General features: G+C 28.4%; 1 protein-coding gene across 1 annotated transcript in view; it reads left to right on the top strand.

Moving 5' to 3' along the window:
• Positions 1–1,741: 1,741 nt before the first annotated feature.
• The window catches only part of LOC113386244 (Ig-like and fibronectin type-III domain-containing protein 1), an 83,747-nt gene continuing 73,953 nt past the window's right edge, over positions 1,742–11,535 (top strand). Inside the window, exon 1 of the mRNA XM_026624035.1 lies at positions 1,742–1,937. Within this exon, the coding sequence (XP_026479820.1) occupies positions 1,742–1,937 (196 nt within the window). The remainder of the gene's footprint in view (positions 1,938–11,535) is intronic.

Here is an 11,535-nt window from a genome sequence, read left to right as displayed (position 1 = left end):
ATATGTAAATATCACAACATCGTCACACGAATTATTTAGATAAATAAAATGGAAACGGCGAAAAAGATTTTCTCTACATTTTGCGTGCAGAGTGAATGTTTTTTATTTGCTCATACATCGCATGTGCTCTTTATGTAGAAAGCTATGTGTGAGTCAATTTGAATTCATATATGTTTTATTTTAGAATTGCATGTTGATAAACGGTGGATAGGCTTGGAGATTGAAACAGAAGACTTTTCTGGATTTAAATGCGTCTTTATTTATTATGTATAAACAAAAAAAATATTTTTGTTTCAATTCAATTCAAGGTTCTCACAAAGTACACGATCGCTCCACCGTAATTAAAATAGTTTCTAATGAAGGATCAAATTTTGCTCAATAGAAAGAATTATAATAAAAATTATTGTGACTATAATTAGTTTGTTTCTAACTATAATTATAAAAAATAAAAATATTTTGTATTAACTATGGTTTGTTTTTATTAGCATCAGTACACTGTCGCTGATCGAATGCATAATTATAATATACCTACGACTTAATATATTATATTTTCTGTTCTTATAATAATTATAGACTTAGGATTGTATTTAATTCTTGTTTTTTTTTAGCCCGAACTACTTAATAGTGCTTCGGCATGAAACAAAGATTAACTAGTAGTGCATGGTATCGTGCCTTAAAGCAAATCCAGTACTAAAAATTAAAATTTTTAAGAAAGATTCAATTTTCTTTTAGAACTCTGAAAACAATCGATTTTTGAGATTTATAAAATAATTGGCTTGATATATTGTATTTTATGTTCTTATAATAATTATAAACTCAGTATCGTTTTTATTTCTTGTTGTTTTTAGCTTGAAGTACATAACAGTTCTTCAGCATGAAATAGAGATTAACTCGTGGTGCATGGCATCGTGCCTTAAGATTTTTGAGATATTTAAAATTATTGAAAAAAATGACCTTTTTAAAAAATTTGATTTTTTCTATACTTTGGAAATATTCGAAATAAAAATAATTTTAAATATTTTTGGAAATTTTGAACCTTTTTTTCAAAGCAAAGTGAACAAAATTTGTTTTTATTATTAAAATATCTATAAAACATCTGATAATGTGATGTGCATATGTCTAATCGATTTCTTTTGTCCGCTAAATGGCATTTTTTTCACTTTTTTATGGCATTTCCGAAACCGCTAGACCTGCCTCTCCAATTTTTCATTTTGTCTATACGAATAAAATGATTCTTGGATCATTCAAATCGGTCTCGAAATTGTCGATGAAAAATTGTATTCGTACATACATACACACACATGTACGGACACACACACATACACATCCTAAGTATTTCTAAGTAAATTTCTTCTAAAATATTCAAAAGCCTTTGAAACGTAGAGATATATAAAGATTTTCATTTTTATGCGATTAATGATTTTATTACTATAACTTACCCTACGTGAAGTTAATAATAGCAATAATATAATAAATTATGAAATTTTGAACATGAAACACTAAGCAACCCGTTTTACCTCCGCATATCAAACAGAAATCTATATACCTGTATAAACCATAAATCTGCAACATCTCAGATCCCAAAATACAATCAATTCATACAAATTTCCTCAAGCAGAAGCTATTATCATCCCACACGAGATACTCTAGTCTAAAGTCTTACATCCGTAGTTACACTAGAGACCTGTCACACGGCTGGCTGGACATTCGGTCATCATACTTGTCTGATCTGATCTTTGGTATGATTTCAGAAAGAGCGCCCGTGGCCGTGGTCGAAGGCGGGGACGCGTTGCTGACGTGCGTGATCCGACCTATGACCTCGGACGCACCAGGAGGTGCGGACACCGTGCTCTGGAAGACTGGTAGAGGACAAGTGCTTACCGCCGACTCGGCCAGAGTTACCAATGATAGGCGCATCTCAGTATTGCATGATGAAGGTAAGTCACATTTTGTAACAAATTTAATAATAGTCCATGAGATCAGGATTGGTTAAGGAGATATTCTAGTTTAAAGATATAAATTTTAGGCTATTTTGAAATCTTCGTACAAAAGGCAAACAATTTTTACTATCTTTATTTATGATTTATCAACGTTACAATGGTACAGAAGAAGGGGTAAAAAATGTTAATAATTTCAAAAATTATCAATTGTTAAAGTATAGTGTCTCAAAAAATTGACACTTGACCAAGCCCACTGTAGCCCACTTCATAGTATTCCGAATTACAAAAAATATTAATATAAAATGATGTCACAATACTTAGATTAAGTTAAAAAAGATAGACAAAATGGTGACTGCTTGGAAAAAAGAACCATTTGCCTTTGAGTTTCTCGAATTTTTTTAAAATATTAAAAATTGAAAATTGGTGTTGAGGCTGATGTAAGCTAGATAGAAGTCTATAAGATAGATTTTCTATAAATTTCAACTGAATTGGTGTAGTAGAACAGGTTTGTTGAAAACACGTTCAAAGTTTTGCAAAAAATAGGGAAACAGATGAGAATTATCATGGTCAATCAGTTGTATCTCCGAATAGGATTGGTTAAGGGTATATATCGGATTGGTTAATTTCAGGTCATTTTAAATCATCATAAAAAGGCAATCGATTTTTTACTATTATTTGCTTTATAATTTATCAAGGTTACAAGAGTACAGATTTATTTTAATAAAAATGATAATGATTTCAAAAATTAGCAGTTGTTGAATTAGGGAATCTCACAAAATGGTACGTGATTAAGCCCACGATTGCAACCTTTATTCGAAATTTAAAACAATTATTGATCTAGAATGATGGCATCTACTAGGATTAAGTTAAAAAAAAAATGATAAAATGACGAGTTTGAAAAAAGGACCGTTTTTTTAACTCTTTTTTTGAGTTTTTCGATTTTTTTTTAAATAGTAAAAATTGAATTTTGGGGATGAGGCTAGTATAAACTGAAGAGAGAAGTCTATAAGGAAGATTCTCTAAAAAAATCAGATAAATCAGTCTAGTAGAACTCCAAAAATCATGAACATCATATTGAAAAAGACAGTTCTGAGAATTACGCGTTTAAAGTTTTGCAAAAGAATGGACACAGAAAAGTATTATCAGGGTCAAATAGCTGCATCTCCAAACATAATTTAATTTTGAACAGTTTTTTGTACACATAACCTTAATAGTCAAACGATTCATATTTCATACTGGGATAAAATTTCGTATTGTTTTTTTTAACCATAACATGAAATAGGAATGGATTTCTTCTAAATCTACATAATTTTACAAATAGTCAATAAAGCAATGTAATGTTAAAATTCATTTTACAGATATACTTTTAAATCTGAATAATTAACTAATAAAAATTTGTAGGCCAATATTTAGCCAAGATTATTTTTTGACTATGAAGAACGTTTTATAGTTAATATATTTTATTTTAAATCATTGATAACTAGAATGTCATGTTGTTTTTTTCTTAACACTAGAATACTGTTAATTAATTCAATTTAGATACTGATTTTTTTATATTTTATTTACTAATTTTAAGATTATTACCAACATCGTGAAATATAATTATATAATTATAAGATACATCAATTAATAGTAGCACTCAACATATTTTCAACATATAATTGTAAAAATAATTTATCAGCTTCATTCTGAAAAAAAAATATTAATATGGAACGTAAATCGATACATTTAAATTTTAATGATACAACACTTTCAAGTTTAGAATTAAATAATGAAGGTACTTAAAAAAATTGATAAAATAATTAATTGTCTCGAAATATTTCACTCCCATGTATGCAGCAAGACAGTAATATATTTCAATTTTTACAACCCTGGTTAATATACTGCTTTTGCTGAAATATCTCAAGAGGTAAAACGTGTTTCGAATTTACCTATTCCATAATAACGTATTCAAAATCAATATTGAATGAAGAATTGCGAAACGATATAAAATCTACTCCGATGGCGGATAGTTTGCTTAAGATAGATGACTTACATTATAATATCTAGTACTATTTATATAGTATTATGCATACAAATCTTATAATTTTCAAATATTTAATAATAAGATAATTGAGAATACGAGTTTATATTTGTTTTAAATAAGATATTTAACTTAAATTAGCATATCAAGATCAATAAACGTATCACATGAATATTTTTAATCGCATTGAAATTGAGAATTTGGTTATTCATATCATTTATCTACTTGGAAAATAAAATACTTAAATAACAAATTCTTGAATATTACGGCAAATGAATGTAATATCATATAAAAATTGGGAATTTGAGACATTCATGAATTACAAAAATTCGCTAATAATACAATTTAAATTTTATAGTGTCATCTTCAAAATGTCATTGACATTTTATATATTCTCAACGGATACGTATAGAATCGTTTCAGGTACTATTGTTTTTATAAAATATCGAAAGTATTGCAAGCACGTAGAATCGATTCAATATCACTTGGAAAACTATAAAATGCTATTGAAAATGAAATGACGGTCAGAAATATGAAAGATGTTGGGCAACAGAGATGTTTCATGCCAAATAGCTATTTCCGAAATATTAATATAGGGAAACCCTTTTATGCAATATTTTATAATACCCTATATACAAAGGTTTCTCAAAACTATTCTAAGAAAAAAAAATCTGAAACATACGTGCATTCATTTAAATCTATAGATTTTATTTGACCACTTGCCAGAATTTTTGCTAACATAATTTAAGAAATAGTGTAGCATGATAAACTTTGCAATTAAATAAATTATTCCAGTAATTACGGGTTTGGCTTTATTCCAGGATTTTGCAAAATATTGAATTAAAAGTGAATTAAAAATAGATTTTTGCTCTATTATTAACTCAAAATAAAATTAATGCTGTGATGACATATTTGTTGAATGTAGGACAAAGTAGTAATTGTATTGCATTAGTTTTCATGAACATGTAATTTGAACTATTATAAAAGAAATGTGATATAAATTTCTATATAGTCATAGTCATATCATATTTTATATTCGGTTCAAAATGAAATTAATTATTTTACTAATATATTATAATCAAAATTTAGAACTCTTTATTTAAACCACTTTGCATTTGCGTATTCAAATTTTGGTTGTGAGCACTGTAGTTTAGTTTACGAGACCTCAATAATGCTTTATTAATTTTTTTTATAAACTTGTAAATTTTAAGTTAGATTCAACAGATTTTTATATAACTTCTATAAAAGCTTACACGTAGGTGGGGTTAAAAAGACCAACTCAATCTTTATCCTGGCAAATAAAAAAGTAAATAAAAATAAAAAAATAAGTTGAAAAAGCACTTTTACAAGCTATAAGTTAAATAAATAGTTATTTTAACCCTGCTGATGATTGTTTCTGACAAAATACCAGATCAAGGTTATATACATTGGTAATTCTACAGAAAATATACCCAGGGAATTTATATTTTGCATTGGTTAAATAATATAACTAAGACTTTGAACCTGTTTACCCCCTGACCGTCCCATTTACCCCGCCTTTGGGGTAAAAAGGACCAGATATTGAATTATTGGCAAAAAACAGATTCTACTGACACAGAAGTTTTACTGAACGTAGTCAGATAGTTGTTTGTTTGTTCTGTGTTATTTTGTGTAATATAATTAGTTTGGTTTTCACAATATGAATGCTCAAAGTCAAATTGGATCTTTGTGCCCTACCCTAATAATTTTTGAGTAAATAAACAACAATATTATTCATTTACAGTTAAATTTTATTAACTTCTCGAAATGCATAATTAATCAACTTTAATCAATATATTAATTTATTAGGGTTTGTTTACCAGGTTACAGTTGGAGCTTTTATTGTTAGAAATCATTACAGATTATTCAATTTTATAAAGATTGTTACATATGTTAATTATTTTCGATAAATTAAAATAGATATAATACATCATTAAGAGAAAAAATAAGAAAATAAGCACTCACCTAATACATGCAAAGTGCATTTCCTGAAAAACGAGGGCTAGTAATTCAAATTTTTAATAGAGTTTTATATTTAAACTACTCATCATAGGGCTATAATATTATATAATGTTTGTTCAGATAATTTTTTGGTGTCAATAGATTTAGATAGGCAAAACGTCGAGGGCATAAAATTAGCCAATCGGATTTTCTATCCAAAATACAAACTTTTTCTTCGGGAAGTAAAAACTTATTAAATTGATATATTTACAACCGACGGTCCTAAACGGTGTGGCTTTTTCGGTAATATTTACACAGGGGCTCTAACGTTTCTCCAGACATCATCTATAACACCGTAATCACTTTCAACTTACATTTCCGTACCCGGAGTCACCGAGCGAATCATCCGGACTCCGGACTCTATATCGGCGCTCGTAACAGGGCTGAAATTATACTGTAACAAGCCAGAAATACATAAAGTAAATGATTATTTCGGCTCTTTGTCTTCGTAATATTTTCGTAATGACCTGGAAAACTGTGCGATAAATTTTAAGTGATTCACGGTGCATTTAATTTGTAACTAGATTTTGTAATATCGGGTTAAGTGACTAATAAACTTTCGTGGCAGTTCAGGTTTTATGGTTTCGTTTATTTGTTTATTTTGTTTATTAATGTGATATAAAAAATTAAAAATTAATTTTATAGCTAAAAGATTTTTTTTATAATTCTGTTTTGGTAGTTCAGGTATAAGAACACTCTTATGATCAAGTATACACAGAATAATAAAAACAAACATTCTTATAATAAAATATTCCTGGACATCACAATTATTTTCAATATTCATCTTGAGCATTTATGTACATTATTATCTTAATACTAGAATATATTCACGTTGGTATGTGTGTTTTATTACTTGATTTATTGGAATATGTTAATAGTATGTGAAAAATAAATAGGGTAGGACGGGGCACAAATGTCCAATTTGTCTTTTAGTAATTCTAACAAACCAGCAACTATTGAACTATATTCAGTAAAATTCCGAGTTAATTCATCATTGAGAACTATAGTTTTAGCTAGTTTTCAAAAATTTGTCACCTAATTCTTGCTACCCCTATCTTGTTGTTTATTTACTCAAAAATCATTAGGGTGAAATATGAAGGTCCAATTTGACTTTGAGTAAATAATTTTAGAGGGATTTTACGAAATAATAGTTGCAGTGTTCAAAATGTAAATTTTATGGACAAATTTTCAACAAGGATAAACTGTATACAACCTTGATCTTGTATTTCGATCTAATAGCGACATAGCTTGATTTGGGGCGATGACTGACTAATTAATTTCAAATAATGCTATTAAAAAGTTTACTTGTTTTTGAGATATTGATGATGGACCTTTCTACCCGCGGACCTTCAAGCTCTGCGCTATTTATATAAAAATAAACATTAAACGTCTATCGTCGTATTTCAAAATAACTTCATGATGACAAAATCTTATGAATATTTCAAAAATATATGAATATAATTTAAAACTTCATTGATAAATCAATACCAAATTACTTTTATATATTCACACGAATATCTATTTTAAGAGCAATCATCTTTCCTTCTTACGTTTTATATGTGAAAAAATATTCCATCAATACGACAATAAGTCTGATGGAATATTTTAGTCAAGAATATTGAATGTATATTAAATATAAGTGACGCATTTGCAGAAGAATGGTAATGAGTCTTTTAATAGAATGTAACTAACTATTATTTTTAAAAGTAGAATTTTTAAAACTTTAAGTCGGAATGATTTCTGATATAGATAAATATAAAATATTTAGTTTATGGACGAGGTAAAAAGGGGCCGTCAGGAGACAAAAAGATTCACCATTTTATGTCTTTCCAATTTAACAAAGATCTTATAGAACAAGAGCTGTATTAGTAAATAATTGCGATGCAGTTTGATTATTGGTTGAACAATAAAAATATATACATAATAAACATAAATAAGATGAAATTTTCCTGAAAGATCAAATTTTTACTTTGGTAATCATTTCTCTTTAATTTAATATAATCAGACTTATTATTTCTTGACATACAATCATTGTAATTGGATAATTACCCTTTCTGTATGAAATAAATATATTTAATGGACACAGTTTTTATGAAGATCTCACTGCATGCAACATTTATATGGAATTTTGTCAGAAGAATTTATCAATAGAGTTGAAATAACTATTTATTCAATTTATCTCTTATAAAATTGCTTTTTAAAATTTAAAATTGTTGACACCTTGCCTGTATGTAAGTTTTGGTGGTCCTAGAGGTTACATAAAAAAATTGACAATGTGACAGTTTATCTCCTGATTGCGATTACGCCCAATTCTAGGCGATGGATGCATTTCTTCACACTTTACTTGTTTTTGAAGTAATTTACACGGACTTTTAAGCCTTTCCTTACCCTACTTAAGAATCATGTTGTTTGTTGTTCTGACTTAATTGACAAAGTTTTTTATGGATTGTTCATTGTTAATAATATTTTGATTCATGCTTTCAAAAGAAAAATATGAAGTGATTTTTTTACCGTTCATTTTTATGGAGAATGTGAAAATCCCTGCATAAATTCACATGAATTCCCAGTTAACTAGAACAAGTAAAATTTTCCTGTGAATTTATCCGCAAAAGAAACTGCATTAAAATAAGAATAAGATTCTTTTCGACTTTGCCGACGCATTCGCTGCATCACGAGCGAAGCATTTCACAATTTCCCAACGACGTTGGGCATTTTCTTTCACTCGTGGCGTTTTTCACTTTGTGCCTTTGTACAAATGTGGTGTGCGTAGTTTTTTTGCCTTTTCCTTTTTTCTTTTCATTTTATCTATTTCAATCTATTTCCTGTCTATGTGATGTGACCTCAGCTATGGCTCGTACGCGGTGATTCGATCAATGCTCTTTACTAGATAGTAGATAGCGATTGTCTAACAGTCAACTCTTTGCACACCCTGATGGAAATGCATGCGGTGACACATGATTTAGGAATCGCATTATTTATTTACTAACTTGTGGTGCATGACAAAATTTATATAAACAAAATTGATAAAAATTAACCACAATAGCCGAAACATGGTTGGAGTTTGACCAAAGCTCTTAGATTGCGCTTAAAAGATCATAATTTTCCAACAATATTTTTCTATTTTTTATGACAATTACTATAAGTACGTACTATCACTCTGTTGAGTTCTGGGACACCTTGCATATATTATATAAAATAAATTCTAAAACAAAAGATTCAAGTCATTACACACGCGCCATTTACACAACTTGTCACTTGAACCGGATACACTTTTTACAAATTTAAATTTAAATTTATATTCTTTAGGCAAATTGCTGGAACTTTCCGTACAGTAATTAAACATGCGTGGAATAAAAATAATCAATCATTAGTAAAGAAAACACAGGCATGCCTACAATTCTAGAACATATAACAATGGTTGCCAAAAATTATAAAAGCAGAATAGACGTGCATCCTAACCAATTAGCATGTCATGTATACCTGAAAGGCCAGTCGACCAGACTTATAAGAGAAATATCTGGAGACCTAATATAATTAACTATAATATTTTCATTTTACTATATTATATTGTTTTTTTCCTTTCGCTTTTGTTTTTTTTTATTATATATTAATTAGCTATAGTAGATACGCCACTAGGGGTATATAATATAGTATATTATATAGTATATAGATTACAAATTATAATTTGTAATCAACTATTTTTCCATTTATTGTCAGCATTCTCTGCTTGTAATAATATATACAGATTCAGAATAAAATTGAATAAAAAAAATCAATAAAAATATATCAACATTTGCTAACTATTGTTTTAGATATTTTAAAATAATTATTATAAATACTGTAAATTCTGTGAAAACTGTCGGAAGAAGCAATATGATTTTTCAATCACTCTAAGCACATGTTGCTCTATATTTCGAAAACCGCTGGACCTGCCTTCTCTTGTTTTTTGAATCATTCTAATCGAATTTCGGCCATTCTCTCAAAAACTGGAATTTTTCCCTTTATGCTCCATGAAAGGACCAGATCTTCCTTTGCTGAAAACTAATCAGCACATATCTCTGTCAATACGAATCGAATGTTTTTTGAAGCGATCAAATCAGTTGATCCATACTCATGATATTGTGACAAAATGTGTGTCCAAACATACGCACACACAAACGCACACATACACATACACACGCACAGATTCATCAATTTTTTATAAGGTATGCCAAAATGTTCAGAAACCTCTGAAACGTAAAGATAATAAAAATGTAATATTTAAATACAAATTGTAAATTAAATAATATTTCTAAAACTTTTAATTAACAAAATTATGATATTACATTATTTATATTTAATATTTTAATCTTGATTTTATCTTATTTTTAAAATTAAATATTTGACATGGCATTTTTCGTACTTTGAATTTAACATGTATCAGCAAATTGTCAAAAAATTTATTATTTTCTAGAATTTTTTTTAGTCATTCTTTTATGCATTTTATTCTTCATCATTTTAAATGTGTTCTAGTGATAAGAATTGCTTTGCTTTCGCATAATTTAACATATATCTGATTTTTATGTACTAATTGATACTAACAACTAAATTGATATTTCTTGAACTGTAATCGTTCAGAATAAGTGATTTTTCTCTAGATAAAACAAAGATAACTTGGGTTTCGATAATTTTATCTTTATTACAGCATGATTGCTTTTGTTTAGATTTAATACTTTCTATAAATGTACTTGGACAAACAGAAAAAGTTTTTATCAAAATTAGACCAGCCGTTTAGAAAAAAAATCAATGACATTCATACGTACAGAAGATTTAAAATATGTATACTAAAGTGATTTTCTTACTATATGATTTACAGTCAAATTAATGATTTTATTGCATACCAACCATGTGATCAAATATCGGTATCCAAATCTATAGCCACATCGTGAAAGTTGTATCTATTATTAAAATATCGCCCGGCACTGCACTTTTAGTATAAACAGGTCCTCATAACCGTACAATACCAGACATAATAGTCTGTCCCTGTAGCATTTGCCCAGGTACCAGATCAAACACTTTCAGGATTATTTGATCTGCTTGAGTGACACCATATCGAAGCAAGACTCAAATGAAACCGAAGCGCTAATTGTCACACATGTCGGGATTGATTACATTACTAACGACCTGAATATGCCTTCATTATTATCCAAAATTCATGGCAAATAGATTTTGATACACTACTATTGAACTGTCGGAGTAAAATCGTATCTATATCATGAATAAGGGTAATATACTAGTAGAAGTCGTTGGGTTTTCTAACAAAACTTACCCGGCGATATCTAAATGGTATCAGAGATATGCAATTTTTTATTATTTTATGGACTTAAATAGTTCAAATTTAAAGTAACTGGTGGTATATGGCATCGAGCCTTAAGGCAAATTGCTGGAACTTTCCGTACCAAAAATTAATTTCTTTGAATAAGTTTTTTTTTTTTTTGGAAAACACACACACATAAATACATTTTTTCTAAGTTATACCAATATGTTCAGAATCATCGTAACGATATACAAAAA

The sequence above is a fragment of the Ctenocephalides felis genome, unplaced genomic scaffold (genome assembly GCF_003426905.1).
Source record: "Ctenocephalides felis isolate EL2017-DRISC unplaced genomic scaffold, ASM342690v1 CF-g0.4_SCAFFOLD_03571, whole genome shotgun sequence".
Lineage (NCBI taxonomy): Eukaryota > Metazoa > Arthropoda > Insecta > Siphonaptera > Pulicidae > Ctenocephalides > Ctenocephalides felis.
Note: the sequence above shows the minus strand (reverse complement) of the source record. Positions and strands in the feature narration are given on the sequence as shown.